Here is a 21,903-nt window from a genome sequence, read left to right as displayed (position 1 = left end):
GATTGGTGCATTCACCAACTGCTTGGAAAGCTTCTCACGAAGGTTTGAAAGCCCTAACTCCCGTACCCAATCCTCTAAGGAAATCACCCCAAACGCAAGTGTCGTGTGGGTGAAAAGGGGTACTCATGCATAAGCATTACAACATGTCCATGCATTAATACTTCCTATGCTTTGTGACTATGTTTGTTTGGTATGCTTGTTGTTTTTGATTTTGGTTGTCTGTCTTCTTGTGAATATCTCTTAATTGTGTTAAATGTGTTTTATCAATCTTTTTGTTTCTTAAGTCAAAAATCCAAAAATTACATAAACATTTGAAAATCAAAAGGGCTTGATTGACTTTGTTGAGTTTTTGTCTTAAAACTCGTTTTGCCGTGTACCTTTGTGCTAATGGCTTTATGCATTTTCGAACATTACTTGTTTTCATGCACTCATATCACTTTGGGAAAAATCTTGAAATCTATGTGATTGTTGTAAATAGATCTTCAAACTTGTCATGAATGATTAGTGAATGGTTATGTTGATCTTGAAACTTGCATAGACTTGTGTCTATATCTCTTCCCACTTTTTATTCTTTTTGCTAAAAAGAGCTCACTAAATGTAAATCTCCAAATGAAAAGAGATATTGAGCTGCAAAAGCCTGTCGCACATTCTAGTATTTGACTAGGAAAAAGGGTAAGCGACTTTATATTAAAAGTGAAATTTCTTTCAAAAAGGCCAAAGGCCTATTCTTCAAAGAAAAATGTTATATATCCCTCTCACAATGAGAGATGATTGCCTCAAAAGATCAAATGTTATGGCTGAAAGTGGAGTCAAATGAAAGGCTCCAAGTTATGTTATCAAGTTGTGTGGGAAGTCATATATTCATATTTCTATAATTGAGATTGGTCACATGATCTAGTGCTAATTGTGTATGCCTTGGTTGAATTGATCATTGAAGCTTCACATTAGACAAAGGACTATTTCATTGTTGATATCCACACACAACACACAAGTTTATGTTTGATAAATGCCATATTCATTTGTGTGATTGTACTTGATAAAATGTGTTTTCACATACTCAATCTTTGTTAATTCAAGCACAAAAAGATTTTTGAGTGTTTTAGGTGTTTTTGGAAAGTGTTTTGCTGAAAAATCTGAAAATTTCAAAAATACAGTTTTGTCCTGTTTTGGCGGCTCAGTCGCGGGTGTGTCAAGTCGCGAGTATCAGTCGCATCTTCGCTGGTCAGTTTTGGCGACTTGTTCGCGAGTGGAAGGTCCAGTCGCGAGATTCACTCAGAGATTTTCGCGGCTCAGCTCGCGACTCACTCGCGGGTAGACCTTCCAGTCGCAAAAAACACTTAGAAAAATTTTTTCAAAATTTTCCTCTTGAGTGCTTTGGCGGCTTGAGCTGGCGACTGTGTGGCGACTTGAACCAGTCGCGAAAATCGCGTGTTTTGCAGAAACAGGAGCAGTTTTTTTTTTTTTTTAAACTTTTTCAGTTTTTCCCTCGAATTTTTGTGACTGTTCATCTTCTCTCTAAACACTCTCCCTCCCAAACACTCCGTGCTCCCTTTTCCAATCTCTTGTGTTGCATCCTTACAGCCCAAAATCGTCGAGTTCCAGGTATGGGTTTTCTGATTTTCACTCTTTTCTACTTGATTTTGTGCTTTTACCCTCGATTTTTCGCATTTGATTGTGTCTTTGAAATGGGTTTGTGGTTCGGTCTCTGCTTTTTGTTCTTGCTTAGCTTGTGGATTCTGTTGTTATAGGTTGTGTTAATGATAGTCTTTGTCCTATTGCTCTTGTGCTTAGCTAAGTATTCCTTTCATTTCATTCTGAACTATGAGCTGTTGAGATGTTACTTTTGGTTCTGTTGAAATTGTGTGTTTTCCTTTGCAAGATGTGCATGTGTGTTAATCTGTGGGAAGATTCTGTTAGGCTCAATATTTTGTGTGTATGTCATATCATTTTCCATAATCTGCCTCAATGTCATTTATTTGCCTTCAGGATAGCTTCACCATGTTGTTCATGTGTTTCCTATCCTAGGATTAGTTTATCTATATGGTTGAACTAAATTGCTTGCTGGTTAAGTGTTTGAAGTTCACTTGTTTGATTGATATCTCTCTCTGTTAAATACATGGTACTGACTGGTTGTGCACATATATTGTTATATGTTGTTGTGGCCTTTTCTGATTGTTCACAGATGGCCCCTTCACCCCAGAAGAAGAAATCTACTGCTAAAAGGGCTGACAAAAGACTTAAGATGGATCCTAGATTGTTTAGGTCAGTTCATCATTTTGAGAGATACAAGGATAACTTCTTGAATGCAGGAATCATTCAAGAGAGATTTGTGGATTTGGACGATCTAAGGCAAACTTTTATTCCCAGTTGTTTTGAAGGAAGAGGATGGGACAAACTTTTGAGTGATTTCCCTTTGGTGTGTGAACCTCTGATTAGAGAATTTTATTCAAATGCTGTGATAAAGGAGAATGAGTTAAATTGCTGGGTTAGAGGGAAAGAATTCATCTTGGATGCACATGTCATAGATGATGTACTAGGACTTGAGGGTTTGGATGATGAGGAGTTTATAAATTTCAAGGATAGGAGTGTCTCTATTGAAACAGTTCAACAGAGGATAGGTGGGCAGAGAGAAGGGAAGTGTTTGAATACCACTGCCTTTCCAGTGGACATGAGGGTTCTCACCATAATCATGATGTTTAACCTTTATCCTATTAAGAAGTTGACCACAATCAATTGTGCTAGAGCAATTTTTCTGATGGATCTCAAAGAGAAGAACTTCATAGATATAAGTTCCCACATCTTTGACATCATTGTGGATGAGACAAGAACAACATCTAGACCAAAACTGATCTTTCCTAGTCTCCTAATGAGGATTTTTCGAAGGAAGGGTGTTCAAATTCCTCAAGACATCAGTCACATGTCTACACCCTCTGCAATCAACAAACTTACCTACAAAAGGATCAGTGTTAGGCTTCCAGGAGAAGAAGATGAAGGTGATGAAGGAGAGGAAGTCCCAATGGAGACTGATGCAGAGGCAGCAGGGCATGCATCCACCTCAACACCAAGGAGGAGTGGCAAGAGGTCCAGAGCTTCAACTTCTGCAGATGCACCTCCAGATGCTTTCCAGATCATTCTGGAAAGGCTTGATGGGATCAGGGCAGTCCAGACTGAGCATTCTGACAGAATGAGAGCCATGCAAGACCAGATTGATGTCTTGGCTGCTACACTTGACAGCTTCACAACTCAGCATGACCAGTGACCCTTTGGCCATTCCATGTCAAAAAGGGGGAGAAAGTTCATTGATAATTGAAGCAGAAAAGCAGCTCTTGAGGGGGAGTAAATTGTTGAGGGGGAGTAATTAGTGTTTTTATGTTTTTAATACACTGGGTTTTGGTGTATAAACTGTTTCTAACTCTTTTCATATATTCTTGGATAAAACTTTTATATATGTTTGATGATGTTATTCAGGTATTTGTTAGTTTGTACCCATATGCTTTTGTAAGCTTTGAGGGTTTATGGTTTATGCATAGTTTGTAGGCCTTGTGGTATGTACCATGCTTAAGTGCAGCCTTTATGCTATGTGAAATCAGTATTTTAAATCTAAATGTTCTGCATTGTGGTTTATGTACTGTCACTCTTGTGCCCTTGTAGGATTGTTCCTAGATGCATATGCCATGTGAGCTATGCATTGGTTGAGTGTTGAGCATACAAGTGTCTTGCCTTGTGCTTGTTAACTTGTATGTCTTTGTGTTCATTCCAAGTGTGAATGAACACTGTGATCACTACTTTGTGGTGTTCACTTGGTTGATCAAGCCATGGTTTGTTCATTAACTCCATCTTATGCTTGATCTCTTTTTGCCTGTTTCATATGCATTAATAATTTTCTGCTTACAATGATCATGGTGTATTGTTGTGTTTCAGGAGTTTATGTTCATATGATTCAAGTGCTTCACAGCTTCTAGAGTTAGGTGTGAGTGAGTTTTGATCAACTGTTCCCAACTCACATGTTAAGTCTAGAGTCTGTTTTAGGGTTTTGTCACGGAATAGCCAAAGGGGGAGATTGTAAGGTTGAATTTATTCAACCATCTAATTGGCTTTATTCCGTGCCAAATTTGCTTGTAATTCAGCATTTAGTAACCCTGTATTTAGGTGGGATTGTTGTAAGGGTAGTGAGTGAGATAGTGTGAAGATTGCTCAAGAGTGTGCAAGAAAACAGAGAGTCGCGGCTGGGACTCGCGACTGGACTCGCGGCTTCAACCCGCCAGAATCTGCACACGTGCCAAGCATGCTGGAAGATGAACAGTCATGCTAGCTGGAGCACTACAGGACAAAACAGGACAACTGGCCATACGGTTAACTCGCGACTGGAACTCGCGACTTAGTCAAGCCGCGAGGTCAAGCCGCGAGCCACCCCTGTTTTGGAAAAACCTGACGTTTCGCATTCCACTCCTCTTCAGTATAAATACCCTTTTAACCCACGATTGAAAGAGAGCTTCCAGAGAGAATTTTGAGAGAGAAACCCTAAAGAAAAACCAGATTGTTTTACCCACAATCTCTACCTTAGAGTCTCATCAAAATCCCTCACTCTCTTCCTCTCCATTGTCAAATCCTTGAGAGGCCTTTATACCAAACCTGGTTCTCACCATTATCATCTCTGTGAGACAGACGTTTGGAGTTCTGGGAAGCAGTTAGGAAGGAGCCAATATTCATTGGTTGATGCTACGGTGAAGTAGCGGAATCCGGAAAGCTAGAAAAGAAAAAGGTTCGGCGCAACCTCGTTGGAGCAAGAAGCTTGGAGGGCTTAGGTGCATTGGGTAGATTAGGCTTGGAGGGTCTATTGCTGTCCTTGTATCCCAACTGTATTTTCTAGTGGATTGATTACCGCTTGGAGGGCGGCGGAGAGGTTTTTCGCCGAGGTCTTCGGTTTCCTCTTCGATAACATATCTGGTGTTATCGCTGTGTTTGCATCTTCCTTCCTCTCTATCTCTGCCTTTACATTATCTGCTGTGGTTTATTTTGTTGTGGCTTAGATAGTTGTTTAATCAATACCATGTTATAGCATATGTTAAGTTTCCGCACACTATTGTTTAACATATTGCGTGTGTTGATTAAATTGGTTTTTGGGGGTCTAAACGTTCAAAAGTGTTTTTGTACACGTTTTTGAACTTTCACCTGATCTCATGCAAAAGGACTCCATATATGAGTTCACGAATTCCTTACCATGATCACTTCAAATTCAATCAATTTTCAGGCTTTTCATTCTGCAATCTTGTGCACAAGGCTTCAATATGCTCAGGAGCATCAAACTTGAATTGTAGGAGGATGACCCAAATGTACCTAATGAAGTCATCTACCACCACCATGATATATCTCTTTCCACCAAGAGACTCGGTTCTAGTTGGACCCATAAGATCCAGATGTAGTAGCTCCAATGGTCTGGATATAGCAGATGTCTGAGTGCTTGGATGTTTAGCTTTCGTCTGTTTCCCATGCTGACATGGTCCACACACCACATTACTCACTCTGCTAAGCTTTAGTATCCCCAAAACTGACTCATGCTTAGATACAATTGAAAGATGTTTGTAACTAGCATGTCCCATCCTTTGGTGCCATAAATCTTCATTTGGTAAACGAATGCTATTGCACACAATATCAACATCAGGAACCAAGTCATAACAATTATCTAGAGTGTGAACACCACTTATGAGTTTCTTTCCAAACTCATCCATGACAAGGCATTTTTCCTTTGAGAATAGTACCATGAAGTCTTGATCACATATCTGACTTATGCTCAACAGGTTCACTCTCAGACCTTCTACATACAGAACATTTACAATGTCTGGCAGTCTAGGTAGAGAGATGATCCCCTTTCCTTTAATCTGTGATTTTCTCCCATCACCAAAAGTGACATTACCACCTTTTTTAGACTCGAAAATCTTGAAGAGAGATCGGTCCCCAGTCATGTGTCTTGAGCAACTGCTATCAAGGTACCACAAACACAAGTCCATAACCTTAAATGCAGACTTCATCATGAAGCACACTTCGTGCTTAGATGACAAATCAGTGGGAATGGTGTTTTCTCTCATCTTCCTTTTACGAACTAAACCTTTAACTTTCACTCTTCTCAGACGAACTCCTTTGCACATTTTCATTTTGAGACAGTCTAGTTTCTTCTTTGTCAAGCTAAGATCCTTTTCAATAGTCATCATAATAGAATTCAAATAACTTTTAGACTTGCATTTTCTGATACACTCAAACAAGTAGAGATTAGAAAAACAAGATGTATTTGAAAACAAAGATCTCTTCAAGCCAATTGCAGCCATGACAACAAGGGTCAATAGATCACACGACAAAGATTAAAACCTAATCAGAGTTTGCTTGCTTTGATACCACTTAATAGGCCAAGAATGTATTGACCCCTTGTGATAAATTAACCAATTGATTTAGCCAAGTTAATTAATTAATTCAATTAACATATAAAACGCATGATAGCACAAAAAAATCACCAATTAACTAAATGTAGCAGAAATTAAATTGACACGGTAATTTATTTACGAATGGGGAAAACCTACATAGAAAAAACCTCATCGGGTGATTTTAAAGTCACCACTCCCGAAAATCTACTATTATCAAAATAAGCGATTACAAGTAAAGGAATCCCAGTACCTTATACCAACTTACAATTGAACCCTTACCCCAATACCTAATTGGACTTGTTCTGTAGTAACAATCTCTCCTTTTCAATGCATGGCTCCTAGTACGTGACTAACCAATAAATGCACGGATCCCAGTATGCGACTTGATCACCAACTTGAGAAAGATGTTGGCTACAAAGTTCTTCAATTCATCACACGATGAAGATCACGAAACTATTTGGCCACAAAACCCTAATGTTTACAAACACAGTAGCTTCTTCAAGGGAAAGACGAACTAGGGCAAATTCTGTCTCCGGTCACAATTTGCATGAACACAACTTTTCTTCACACTTGCGCAACCTTTTACAGCCCTTAAAATAATCCTTATATATGTTTAGGGTTGCGAGAAAAGAAAACTCAAACATATACCCACCGATTGGATGCAAAACAGACCTGAAAATCTATTTTTCATAAACCTCGACAGATAGGGTATCTATCGAGCTAGCTGTCGAGCTTTGGACTTCAACAGTTTTTTAAACCTCGATAGATGCTAGCTATCGAGCTTTAAAATTCAGCACTTCTTCACTTATTTCTTGGACAGACTTGCATGACTTTAACACTTAAACTTGAAACCTTGTTCCTTAAAGCATTAAACACATCCTAGATCTACCCAATTACAAGTAAAGTGTGTTTTGTTAAAGGATTAGTCAATTCTAAATTGACATAATTCCTAACATCAAATCACATATGTCCTAACAGCTCATAAGGTATGAGCTATTAGTACTCACATGCAAAACAATCCCTTTCAATTGGACTATAACAAAACCAAACCCAAAAATGTAGCTCCCTCTCTCTCTTCCTCCTCTAAGCCTCCCGCTCTGTTTTCACGGTGCACCAACAGCAACAAAGGAGGCCATAGAAGATCAAGCACTCTCTCTCTCTCTCTCTCTCTCTCTCTCTCTCTCTCTCTCTCTCTCTCTCTCTCTCTCTCCTTTTTCTTTATGATTTATCTATGATTTCAAAATTCATAACATTAATTTTGTTCTTCCTCTGTTTTCCCTGAAAATTTTCCTAAACCGAGTTTTAATTTTTTGAGTGTAAGGTTTGATGCTTTATTGAATCTAATCTAGAAATATTCAAACTTGAATTGATTTTCTTGTAGAAGAACCAAATGGGTTCTCAAGGCTGCAATTATTTCACGTATAAATTCTTTTTTCTTTTTTCTTATTTTGGTTTACTTTTGTTGAGAACCCATTGAACAGCCCAAGTTCACATCTATAATGGAAAAGTTTGGTAAAACATGGCCCAACCCACTAAAAATACATGTACCCAAACAAAAAAAAACCAATAAAGAGTGAAATTTATAACGGCCCCCACATTTCTGTTATGTGCATTGCTCGTAAGGTATGAGTTATTAGTACTCACATGCAAGACAATCCCTTTTGAATAGGACAATAACACGCAAGACCTTCCATTTGTGTGATAAGCCCCAACCCAAAGTACAAGTAAATTGAGGGTCTAGGCCCAAAAGCCTAAGTTCATGGGAAAAGACCACCACAATTATATAAAATCACTCTAAACCATAAACAAGTATACATTGTTATGGATATATGAGTCCTCTCTCTCATAACTTAGTGGGACCCACCAATTGTGAGAAAAAGGACTCATGTAACAGGGTATATTTTATCATAAACTGTGGGATCTTTTGTACTTTGCATCCCAAAACTTTGAAAGACTTACCTTGGGTCAAATATTTTAATCTAATGCAATACGTGTCTTCATCCTTACAAATCTATTAATGCATTAGGCAATGGACTAAGCTATGTCCGACTTTCAAAACTTGCAATCTCATCTGGTCCATTATCAAGTAGGGCCCATCAAAGGCCCACTAAGGAGAACCCGTTGGTCAGCCCAAGTTCACATCTATAATGAAAAAGTTTGGTAAAACATGTCCCGACCCATTAAAAATACATGTACCCAAACAAAAACAAAAAATCAATAAAGAATGAAGTTTATGTTGGCTCCCACACATTTGTTGTGTGTACTGCTCGTAGGTTATGAGCTCTTATTACTCACACGCAAGACAATTCCTTTCAATAGGACTATAACACGCAAGACCTTCCACTTATGGGATAAGCCCCAACCCATAGTACAAGTAAATTTGGGGTCTAGGCCGAAAGGCCCAAGTTCATGGGAAAAGACCACCACAATTATATAAAATCACTCTAAACTCTAAAGAGGTATACACTGTTATGGATATATGAGTCCTCTTTCTCAAAACTTAGTGGGACCCACCAACTGTGAGAAAGATGACTCATGTAACAGGGTATATTTTCTCCTAAACTATGGGATCTTTTGTACTTTGCATCCCTAAACTGAAAGACTTAACTTGGGTCCAATATTCTAATCTCATGCAATACGTGTCTTCATCCTTGTAGATCTATTAATGCACTAGGGCAATGGACCAAGCTATGTCCAACTTTCAAAACTTATAATCCCATCTAGTCCATTATCAAGTAGGGCCCATCAAAGGCCCACCAATGAGAACTCGTTGAACAGCCCAAGTTCGCATCTGTAATGAAAAAGTTTGGTAAAACATGGCCCAGCCCATTAAAAATACATGTACCCAAACAAAAAAAATCAATAAAGAATGAAGTTTATGGTGGCCTCCACATATTCGCTATGTGTATTGCTCATAGTGTATGAGCTGTTAGTACTCACACGCAAGACAATCCCTTTCAACAGGACTATAACAAAACCAAACCCAAAATCCTAGCTCTCTCTCTTTCTCTCTTCCTCTTTTGAGCCTCCCTCTCTATTTTCACAGTGCACCAACACCAACAAAGGAGGCCATAGAAGATCAGGTACACTCTCTCTCTCTCTCTATACTTTTTCTTTATGATTTATCTATGATTCCAAAATTCATAACCTTAATTTTGTTCTTCCTCTATTTTCTTTGAAAATTTTCTTGAACTGAGTTTTAATTTTGAGTGTAAAGTTTGATGCTTTATTGAATATAATCCAAAAATATTCAAACTTGAATTGATTTTTGTGTAGAAGAACCAAATGGGTTCTCAAGGCTGTGATTATTTCATGTTTAAATTCTTTTTTTTTTTTTTTGGTTTATTTTTGTTGAGAACCCGTTGAACAACCCAAGTTCACATCTATAATGGAAAAGTTTGGTAAAACATGGCCCAGCCCATTAAAAATACATGTACCCAAACAAAAAAAAAAATCAATAAAGAATGAAGTTTATGGTGGCCCTCACATATTCGCGACTAGTGTGCTTGGAGTACAAAAGAGTTTTAACTTAAATGTAGGAATCTTTATTTGTATCACAAAGAAATTAGGATTTGGTTTAATTGTTTAAGTATATTGAATTTTATATTGTACATAATGTAGGAGTCAGAACTACAACAGTCACAACAAATTGTTAAAGAGAGTGATGAAGAATCCCTCATGTGCCCATATATTAATTTCCCTCCTAATATCATTGGGATGAGTCCATATTATGGGCTGCCAAATATGCTACAAGGAGGAAACTCGCCATTTCAGTCAAGTATGATTAGACAAGTGGTTGGAATGCAACCATTTAGTTACCATGAAAACACATCTCAGGCATGTACTTATTTACTTTGCTATTCTTATGTGTTTCTGATTTTTTTTTTTTTTTTAGTATAGGTTAACTGTTTATCTATCTACACCTAATTTCTAAATATTGTAGTGTTGTCTTTATATTTAAAGAACTCATGAGACTCAATTTGAATTGTAACTTATCATGTTTAAATAATTTTTTTTTTTGGATTTTAAGTAATTAATAATTGCATTGGTATATTGTTAAGACCCAATAGTTGTGTGTTTAAAATCAAGAGGAATTGAAAAACATAATCCAAAAAAAATTGTAAAAGAGTCATGAAGGTGGGTACTAAAGACATATTGAAACAAAGGAATATTGAAAAGCTACATACTGATGCAGGTTAGTACTAAAGACATATAGAAACTAAAGAAAATTGAAAATCTACATAGTGATGCTTCTATAATTACTCATTTGAAATTCAAACCGGTTTCAAATAAATAGTTTGTGGTTTAGAGCATTTTCTGTTTTCACTAATTGTGTTTTGTTTCCCTATACCTGTTTTTAAAACAAAGCACACACAATTTTTACTTTAAACTCTTGGCAGAAGGTATAGCTTTTTTTTTCTTTCTTTCTTTGTTACGGTAATCAAAAGAGCCTACAATTTTGTTTATAACTAACATATTTTTTATTTTTTAATTATTATTTCCAATTATTTTGAATCTTTTTATTCTTATGGCCCACACCTCCTCTTTTCATTAGGAACAAGTAAGTTTCTTTCCGAATAGTATATGTTGTTATAGCAGTCATCTTGACTATTTGAAGTTTTAACTTAGCCTCATTGATTTAATAAATTTAATTGTGTAAATGTATATAATATATTTTGTGAATTTTGTTGATAGACTTGTAAAGTATGGTATTGCTGAAAATAATATTCTTTTAATATGCAGTTGAATTTAAATAAATTAGGCATTTTTGTTTTTTCTTTATTCAATTTCTTCTTATATATGTAATTTTATTAAACTATTACATATATCGCATGGGTTAGCGACTAGTGGATTCTATAGTGAAACAAAATGTTTTCATTATTTTTTTTAGGATAATTCTCCACTCCAGAAGGCATGTTATGATTTGTCAAATAAGCATCCAAGCAATTCTATTGGGAAGTTTGGTACCAATGATGTGACAAAGGTTGAAAATCCAAAATTACACAAAGATGACAAGGGCAATTTGTTTGTTTATGATATATAGGGTCATAAGACTAGTTTAAACATGGAAACTTGATTGTTAATATTTTTGTCTCATAATGTAACCCATTGGGCAACCTTTTGTAATAAGGTAGGAACCTTCTCAAACTCTAGAACATTAATGTAAAAGTTCTTTTTATATGCAAATCATTTTTCATCATCATTTGTTTGTACATAATTTCTTTCTCCTTTGCTAACATAGGTTGGCTAATATTAAGAAGCAATAAGTCTGTTACAAAATAATCTCTTTATTGAGGTGCAAAGATGATCCACCATAGGTAGTAGATTTTGAAACCAAACAAAAGCATCATTGCTAGTATTGCCTATCTTTGACAATAGTTATGGTAGTTAGTTATCATAGAAATGATATATGTCATATCACAACAAAGGAAAGAAAAAAACAAAAACAAAAACAAAAACAATCTTCCAAAACTTTATTAACCACAATTGATTTTACAATATCCACTTAATATTATAATAACTAATTAACAAAAAAATCTAATGGACTAATTCTATGACTAATATAGACTCTTGTTACAAAGAAACGGTATGTATACAATACAATAGGTGACCAAAATATACAGCAACACCCAAAAGAAACAAATACATCAAATGATTGCAAATAGCAGCTTTGGCTGCATTGCATTCCAATTTCCAAAGCCAGCACTTGAGCATCCGTGCTTTATGATATCCACTAGAGGAAGTACATCTTGAACAAAACCCCACTTGAATTGGTGCTAATAGTAGCATCATTGCCTTCCAAACCCAAAATTTAAGCTTCCATGCTTTAGGAGATCTACAAAAGGAAGTACATTTTAGACAACACCATAATAGAATTTTCCACCTAGTTTCCAACATATCTAACTGTACCATATACAAAAAAGCAATTTAACATTTTGAGGTGAAATAGATCCCAAGTGATTGGCAGAATCACAAAAAGCGATCTAAAATGAAAGGAAATATTCCTCTAGCAAGTACACAGAAAATGAAATGCCCAGCATGCAAAGCAAAAAAAACAATAAAGATTACATATAGTTGATGACTAGATGAACAACTCAAACTTGTTCCTTCTCACTGAATAAAGTGATGTCATCCACATCAGTAGACAAGCTGTCAAACTTATAACACCTGCAAGATGAGCAACACTAATATCTACCCACTCCAATATCTCTATCAAACAATTAGATATATAAGCAGCGTCATCTTCATATGACCTTATATTTCTTTCCATGAAGGTATTCTTAGATACATTCTATGAAGGAAGAAAAAGCATATGGTTTAGGACATTGACAAGGGTTACAAAGGAGATGGGCTTCTCTTGTCTTTCTTCTGTGATGCTACTCAATGACTTAACACAATTCGATGTGTGCCCTACTTATTTTCTTGATTCTTGCACAATTTTTCATATGCCCATCCTGAAGATTGCAACTAAGAAGCAAGAAACTAACCATGTTGTGAGCTTTCATCTAGGTGTCATAATCAAATTTAGGGTCACTAAAATTAGTGACAAAGTCACCATGGAAAAAATCAGGAACTACCACAAAGAAGCTAGCTGCTGCAACCTTGTCAGCTAGTTTCCTTCACAGAGAAGCAACGCATATTATTAATATCATATAGCTAGGAATAACTGATATTTGAATGCACTAAGATATGGTTGATGGCAGTTTGGATTTATGTGCTTAGTAAAAGCTAAAATATGATAAATCATAGTATCTGAAAAACATTTGCTTCCACTAATTCAAAATATTGAAGACTAGATATTATTTGGCTCAAGTTTAGATAATTTATTGCAAATATATATCATTAACATGTGAAGGACCAAAAAGCAACATGAGAAAAATCAAATAAATGTTGAGGACGAAAGAAAATAAAGAATAAGAAAACATTATATACCCTGGACTAAATATAGCATTTCAAACTTGTGATCAAAACACTTCATATTTAGGATGAACTTATCAAAACACTACATATTTAGGATACATATACAATCAACAATTAGAAACAAGTTCACTTTACAAGCCCTTAAAATCTATAATGTGGAAAATGCAGAAAACCCCCTTGTAGTTTGCCTGTAAAACACAAAGACCTCAGAACTTTTAAGTCTGACACACAAATCCATATAATCATGCTTTAGTGATAATCATGACATTTTCCATTACTATTGTTGGTAAATAGTATCTGTACCTCACGTGGACATTTACACACACTGAAATAAAGGGCAAAAGGGGAGAGTCATTTCTATGACCATCTCCAGCCTCTTTCCAAAGGCTATAATTTCCATGAAATTCAAAGAACTTTAGGCCCCTTTGGCCCTTGGATTGCCTGGTTGTGTTCCATTAGCTAACTAAACATGCCTAAATTTAGGCCAATTACATGTAAATGGCCCAATTTTGGCCTCTAAAGCTGTTGGAAAGAGGCATGAAATATTTTTGTCTCTTCTGTCCTCTGTTTCATATACATATATAATTTCCCATGCGAGGCACATGTACTATTTACCATTAATAATAATGATAAATTAAAACAGTTATACCTAAAACATGACTTCAAGGATGTTATGGGTCACATGTCAAAATTCAATGATCATGTCTTACGAGCAAACCATATGAATCCCCTTATGGATACTTGCTATTTCATTTTCCTTCTTGGAAATCAGAGTTCGAAAGTTTATTAGCTAACCATTGAATTCACTTTCCTTGATATTGTTATTCTCATAATATTCATCAACCAAATTCTTCACTCAAACTAAAAATTTTAATCCTTCCACAAGCACTACATAAGCTAAAAGATTATGACTACAAGCAAGACTAAAAGGATTCACTTCTATGCTCATGTTTTATTTTTTATTTTTTACCATGAACTAGTTAAAATCATGAATGTTTTGTCATATGAATAAGATAACATGGATAGGAGCCAAAGGTCATCAAACAAGTCAGGTCAATGACTTGTAAATTAGCACCATGCTTTCATAGTTTGTTTGTGCTAAGTAATTATCAAGTGCAACCAAGATCATGATCGTTGCCATTGAGGCTCTCTCGCTCACCATTACCAGCAATCCCACTTGTATCCAATTGTAAGTCAATTTTCCATCCATGTCTTCTTGTCTGAAAACTTAATCAAGGTAATGATAAACCAATTCACTTTAAAACAAATTACACTTTTTCCTCCTACAAGATGAGTGGAGGACCCATTAACTGCATGTACAACTTTCTAATAAAAAAATCTTACATCATTTAATTACAATTAATGAAACATTTGAATGTCTCATGGATTCATAATCACTATATATTGTTTTACAATGCACAAATGAAAAGAGAAAACTCATCAATTAGAAACATAAATCGGTATTATTGTTTTAAAAAGATTGAAGAGAGAAGCACACAAGACCCTCCCAAGTGCATTGAAATTCCACTGTATCCTCCATTTCATTATCACTATTGTGCTCATTCAACTCTACAAGCCTAGAACCACTTTTTATTTCTTATTCCATGTGTCTGCAATCTAAATTATATAATGCACAATATTCCAAAACAAAGTATAACAATATTATACTTATCTATTAAAGCATGGTTAAGATTTCTATTAAAGCATGGTCAAGTATAACAGTATGGTGAAGATTTCTTTCAGGAATCGTATCAAACACTTTGCGAGCATCATTTATACCTCAAGTTTCAATCCTCCCACCTCAATCATCGATTTGAATTTTTTTTTTTAATTGTGTCAAATGCAAAGAAGTCTAGCTTTCTTTAAATGAGAAGGAAAAGTTACAAAGCAAGAAACAACAAAATTACAATCACAACACAGTAATTACAATAAGAACAAAATCGGAGAAAGGTAGAGAGATGTGGGTCTCACCATTTTGAGGAAGATAAAGAAGCGACGATGGGCGACAGCAGGGAGAAGAAGTCGAGTGCCTCTGCCTTCTGCTTTTTGCCCCCGGTGTGTGAGAGCTAGATTCTTCTCCAAAACCCCATCTTTCCCTCCTCACCGAAATATACTAGTGTTTTGAATTTCATCTGATTATTTGTTTTGTTTTCTTAATCTTTTTATTTTTATTTTTTTGTTTTCTTTTCCTAGTCAGATTATTTAAGTTGTGTTTTGTGACTTAGCAGTCACGAGTCTTTTGGCTAAAATATTGTAAAAAAATGGAGTTTATTGTTGTTATAGGCATTGTTCAAAGTTATTTATCAAAATGAGGAGAGAGATTGAATTTCAGCATCGGTGTGAGAAAAAGCATGAGAGAGAAGAAAGCTGAGTGATGTGGCTGGGAGGGAGAAAAAATGAATTTCGGTAATGGCATTGCCGAAATTCATTCCACTGCCCAGCCTCTGCCCATGAACTACCCCAGTGAGAGTGCCCGAATAATTTACCAATTGTGGCAATTAAGTTGCCAAAATTGTAGGGAATTAAGGAGAGAGAAAATATGAATTGTGAATGGGAGGGGAAAGAAAAAAGTGGTTGCCGAAATCTGGGGAGGAATTAAAATAATAATAAAAAGTGCTACGTCCACAATATTTTTACAACATTTTCACAACAAATCACATGTGATTAGTTGTTATTAGTTCAAATTTGAATTTAACACTGAGATTACTTTTTTAATCCAACAATAACAACTAGTAACAACCTGTCATTTAGGATTTGTTGTAAAAATATTATAAAAATGGTGTGCACATATCATTTCTCAAAAAAAAAAATTTGTGGAATGGATTTGTGGCAATGGCATTACCGAAATAGAAGGGAAAAAAAATTGTGGGAATGAATTTGTGGCAATGGCATTGCCGAAATAGGAGGGAAAAAAAATTGTTGCAATTGGTTTATGGCAATGGGCGAATGGCATTGCCGAAATAAAGGGGAAAATTTTGTGGGAATGAATTTGTGGCAATGGCATTGTCAAAATAGGAGGGAAAAAAAATTGTTGCAATTGGTTTGTGGCAATGGCATTGCCGAAATAGAGGGGAAAAAAAATTTTGTGGGAATGAATTTGTGACAATGTCATTGCCGAAATAGGAGGAAAAAAAAATGTTGCAATTGGTTTGTGGCAATGGCATTGCCAAAATAGAGAGGGAAAAAAATTGTGGGAATGAATTTGTGGCAATGACATTGCCATTGCCACAAATTCATTCCCTCCTATTTCGGCAATGCCATTGTCACAAATTCATTCCCACGAAATTTTTTTTCCCCTCTATTTCGACAATGCCATTGCCACAAACCAATTGCAACAATTTTTTTTCCCTCATATTTTGGCAATGCCATTATCACAAATTCATTCCCACAATTTTTTTCCCCCTCTATTTCGGCAATGTCATTGCCACAAACCAATTGCAACAATTTTTTTTTCCCTCCTATTTTGGCAATGCCATTGCCACAAATTCATTCCCACAATTTTTTTTTCCTTCTATTTCGGTAATGTCATTGCTACAAATCCATTCCACAATTTTTTTTTTTTTTTGAGAAATAATATGTGTGCACCATTTTTACAACATTTTTACAACAAATCCTAAATGGCAGGTTGTTACTAGTTGTTATTGTTGGATTAAAAAGTAATCTCAGTGTAAAATTCAAATTTGAACTAATAACAACTGATCACATGTGATTTGTTGTGAAAATGTTGTAAAAATATTGTGGACGTAGCACTTTTTTTATTTTAATTCCTCCCCAGATTTCAACAACCACTTTTTTTTTCCCTCCCATTTTCGGCAACTTGGTTGCCACAATTCATATTTTCTCTCTCCTCAATTCCCTACAATTTCGGCAACTTGATTGCCACAATTGGTAAATCATTCAGGCACTCCCACTAGAGCACTTCACAGGCAGAGGCTGGACAGTGGAATGAATTTCGACAATGCCATTACCGAAATTCATTTTTTCTCCCTCCCAGTCACATCACTCAGCTTTCTTCTCTCTCATGCTTTTTCTCACAATTTCGACAACGGTGTTGCCAAAATTCAATCTCTTTCCTCATTTTGCTAAATAACTTTGAACAGTGCCTATAACAACAATAAACTCCGTTTTTTGCAATATTTAGCCAAAAGACTCTAGCAGTGACGGTAAGCAATGTTGTGAAAATGTTGTAAAATTGTTATGGACATGGCATTTCTCATTATATATAGTATACTAACCTCTGAGCATGCGTTGTTTGGGTAAATTTTAATAATTTTTTGATCTCTTACACAGAATGCACTAAAAAAATTAAACATGTGACTCTGGGCTTACTAAAATTAGGAAGGCACTTCCCAAATCCAACTCCCACAATACATTCTAACATATATTTAGATCCAGACAACATGAAATAATTACCTCTAGAGATGATGTTGCTCTGTTAGGAATGTAGACTCCATAATGAACTTTACCAACCGGGTTGTCAATATGAAGGGACTTCAATGGTGGCATATCATTTTTAGCATGGACTTCACGTCCCCTACTCGTTGATTGCAAACTTTTATCCTAAAAACATAAAACAATGTTCATTACAGAGGCTACATACAAAAATAGTTGTTGCTATGGAGGATAGAGATGGAGGGAGAACATTATAACAGTTTAATGATAATGGGTGGAAATTTGAAGTTGTGTTTGTGAGAATTTGTAGGCGGATTTTTTTTAAAGCGATAGTTCATTATAGTTTATCTTATCCAATTGTTAACTTTTTCTTTTTCTTTTTCTTTTTTCTTTTTTTTTTTGAAGGAAATATTGGTGGTTAGTTAAGGAATAAGAAAGAATTTTGAACAATTAAATTTTTTTTTAATCTATACTACAATTAAATTCTTTTTGTTAACTTGTGATTATGGGAGAGCGGTAGTTTTATCCGAAGTTTTAGCATATTTTACTTGAGTTTTTAAACATGAAGTTATCTAAAACTTGTACGGTTTTTAAACTTTGAATTTGAAAAAAAGGGGGGGGGGGGGTTGGCCGAGGTAGTTTTTTTTTCTATAAAACGTAGGATAGTTTTTTTTTTTTTTTTTTCTTCTTCTTCTTCTAAATAGGAACGTGGTAGATAGTTTTTTTGATACAACGTGGTAGATAGTTTTTTTGATACAACGTGGATTTTTTCATTAGGTTTTTTGTTTTTAATTTTTACCAATTTAAGATTTTAAACCATTTCTTATGATAATTTTTTTGATACAATGTGGCTTTTTTCATTAGATTTTTTTTTTTTAATTTTTATCAATTTAAGATTTTAAACCATTTCTTATGATTTAGAGATAAAGGTAAGTTTATACTCCCTCCATCCCAATTTATTTGTCCTATTTAAAAAGTCAAACTTTTTAAAGGAACTTCATTTATTGTCTTGTCCGCCTTATAAGAATGTATAAATTTACAAAATTACCCTTAAATAAAATTTATCAACTTTTTTTAAAAAATTTATTCTTAATGAGACAACTAAAAATGTGTCCCAATTAAATTGATTTTTTTAATTATTAGTTAGTTTTCTTTTCAAATATTTTTGAAAATAAAGTAGGGGTATAATAAGAAAATTTATAAACTAATAATTTTTATTTTTAGAAACAATAAAATATTTTAGAACATCCTAAAATAGAATAAAGGATGAACAAACTGGAATGGAATTAGTATTAAATTAAGGTATCTCATTAGTTGTGTTTTTTTTTTTTTTGTTTTTTCTCTTCTTTTTAGAATAAAATATTAGAAACGTCACTATTTTTTTTTTTTTTTTTTTTTGAGAAACGTGACTATTTAGTTGTGTATTTTTTTTACTAAACGTGAGGTAGTAGTATATGATATAGACACGCAAGACAATCCACGCTCAAAACCCTAGCTAGCTCTCTCTTCCTCTTCTGAGCCTCCTTCTCAGTGTTCACAGTGCACCAACACCAACAGAGGAGGAAGATCAGGTACGCTCTCTCTCTCTATACTTTTTCTTTATGACCTATCTATGATTCCAAAATTCATAATCTTAATTTTGTTCTTCCTCTGTTTTCTCTGAAAATTTTCCTTAACCGAGGGTTTTACTTTTTTGAATGTAAAGTTTGATGCTTTTTTGAATCTAATCCAGAAATATTCAAACTTGAATTGATTTTCGTGTAGAAGAACCAATTGGGTTCTCAAGGCTGCGATTATTTCAATTTTTTTTTTTTTTTTTTTTGGGTTTGTTTTTATTGATATGTAAATTTCGTTTTTTGTTGTTGCCAATTTGCTTAGGACAATACTAATCTTAAAACCCAGGAATGATTTTTTTTTTTTTTTTTTTTTTTTTTTTTTGATGAATGAGCAAATTCATTCAAAAGAAACGACCCACTTTAGGCAAGGATAGGAAAATCTAAACAGTCAAACAAAGGATCCAAGAGCTGAACTAGAGATGACCCAATAGCAACCCTTACCTTAACTTCCCATTTAACAGTTTTGATGATAATATCATCAGAATTAATCCTGCCTCGATGAAGAACTCCGATTCTGAGCCGCCACAGCTGATAGAAAGCAAACCATAAGGCAGTTTTGTATATGATAAATCTCAAACTCGTTCCCTTCAAACTGATTTTCACCCCCCACAGGCCACAACATGATATCTTGACAATGGAATTTAGGATTCCTAATAGAAGCGCCAACCCTTAATAGTTTTCCACCCTCTCTTTTAGACCGAGGGCACTCGAAGAAAAGATTATGCCTATCCTCAATTATATTTCTGCAGAATCAGGATTTTTCCTCAAAAATGGTTTTTTTTCAATCCAAGTAAATATCTTAGTGGATTTTTTCCCCTCAAACAGAGCATGTTAGTTTTGACTTTGGTGTAATAGATTAATAATTCAGAAAAGGGGCGAATGTGCGTTTGCTTGAAATAGTTCCCCAATAACTGTTTTAAGAATGTTTCATAGTTAGTAATTTCTTAGTACTTTGTGATTGTACAGCTATAAGCTTATAACTAATACAATCCTTTTATATAGTTCATGTTCTAGATGTGAATTAAGCTTTGTCAATTTACTTATTAGGTTGGAAGTTAGTACAAGCACAAAATGCAGTCCAAAGAAGCCCCTACTTTCATGGATGTTGAAGCAGTTCCATCTGAACCAAAGGCTGAATTTGGGTCTTTGCTAATGAAGCCAAAGTTTAAGCCTTTGAGTGCTCATGAGATGTCTGATGGTCAAGTTCAGTTTAGAAAGGTCAACGTGCCACCACACAGGTTCTCACCTCTCAAGAAAGCATGGATGGAAATCTACACTCCGGTATATGAGCAAATGAAGATTGACATTCGAATGAATCTCAAAGCTCGAAGAGTTGAGTTGAAGACCAGAACTGACACACCGGACATTAGTAACCTACAGAAGTGTGCAGATTTTGTGCATGCATTCATGTTGGGTTTTGATGTCATTGATGCCATTGCACTTTTGCGTTTGGATGAGCTCTATGTTGAATCTTTTGAGATCAAGGATGTTAAAACCCTTCGAGGAGAACATTTGTCTCGAGCCATAGGAAGACTATCTGGTAAAGGTGGTAAAACGAAGTTTGCAATTGAAAACGCTACGAAGACAAGGATTGTGATTGCTGATTCCAAGATTCACATGTTAGGTTCCTATAAAAACATCAGAGTTGCAAGGGATTCTCTTTGCAACCTTATTTTAGGGTCCCCAGCTGGAAAAGTATATTCAAAACTAAGAGCAGTATCTGCAAGATTGGCAGAAAGTTTATGAAAGAGTTGTTTTCTCATGCTTGTGATACTTGGAAAGTCTTTCCTGAGACATGGACATTTTATAGTTCATTATTAGCTCAACTATGCTGAGTGTGATTGTAATTTGGTATCAATTTTGACCTTTTTGTCAACTTCCAGTAGTCTACCATTATGAGAATTACATTCCCTACTAGACTTGTTTTTTTCCCTAAGGTTATAGTCTCTTTCTCTTTTCTTTTTTTTTTCTTTTTTTTCTTTTTTTGCTTTTCTATTTGCTACTATTTGTATTTGCCATGATTTGTTGGTGGATAATACCATGTAACCGCATCTCAAAATTTCTTAAAACATGCAAGCAGTTTTAATTCCATTGAATATTGAGTTCCTTTATATTTCTCTTTTACTTTTCTAGTTTTCTTTCCAGTCATGATCTTTATTTTTATTTTATTTTTTTGAAGTTATTCCAAATTTAAACATTAATTAATTGGAAGTTAAGGAAATAGCCTTCATGCTTGAGTCACACTGATGGATCACTGATGGACTTAAGGCATGGTTGTTTGTCACGCTAGATGGTCGGTTTGCTTTAAATGAACAGGAAAGTTAGGATTCTATCTGATAAGTGCATGATAGGTATTCCTGGTCCCCAATTGGGCTTGTCAACTGGATTCATTCCCTGTTTAATATTATGCGAAAAACTCTTGCTTCTCTCATGCTCTCCCACTTCAGCCAAAGCTCATTGCTACAGAAACAACTCAGACCACCTTCATTAATTCTTTATAGCTGCTCATTTGTTAAGGCAAGGCCAAGTATAATAGTTAAGTGATACATATATAGGCG

General features: G+C 35.1%; 1 protein-coding gene and 1 long non-coding RNA gene across 2 annotated transcripts; one reads left to right on the top strand and one right to left on the bottom strand.

The window, feature by feature from the left end:
* Positions 1–11,871: 11,871 nt before the first annotated feature.
* Positions 11,872–15,508, bottom strand: LOC126694155 (uncharacterized). The gene is made up of 2 exons (XR_007645616.1): positions 15,309–15,508; positions 11,872–12,252 (listed from the first exon to the last, which is right to left on the bottom strand). It is a non-coding gene; the product is annotated as an uncharacterized LOC126694155 (long non-coding RNA).
* Positions 15,509–19,143: 3,635 nt separating this feature from the next.
* Positions 19,144–21,441, top strand: LOC126694153 (uncharacterized). Its single transcript, XM_050390240.1, has 2 exons — positions 19,144–19,300; positions 20,393–21,441. The coding sequence occupies exon 2, from the start codon at positions 20,417–20,419 to the stop codon at positions 21,089–21,091; it is 675 nt and encodes a 224-aa protein (XP_050246197.1). The 5' UTR covers positions 19,144–19,300; positions 20,393–20,416; the 3' UTR covers positions 21,092–21,441.
* The last annotated feature ends 462 nt before the right edge of the window (positions 21,442–21,903 follow it).

Source organism: Quercus robur, chromosome 8 (genome assembly GCF_932294415.1).
Source record: "Quercus robur chromosome 8, dhQueRobu3.1, whole genome shotgun sequence".
Lineage (NCBI taxonomy): Eukaryota > Viridiplantae > Streptophyta > Magnoliopsida > Fagales > Fagaceae > Quercus > Quercus robur.
Note: the sequence above shows the minus strand (reverse complement) of the source record. Positions and strands in the feature narration are given on the sequence as shown.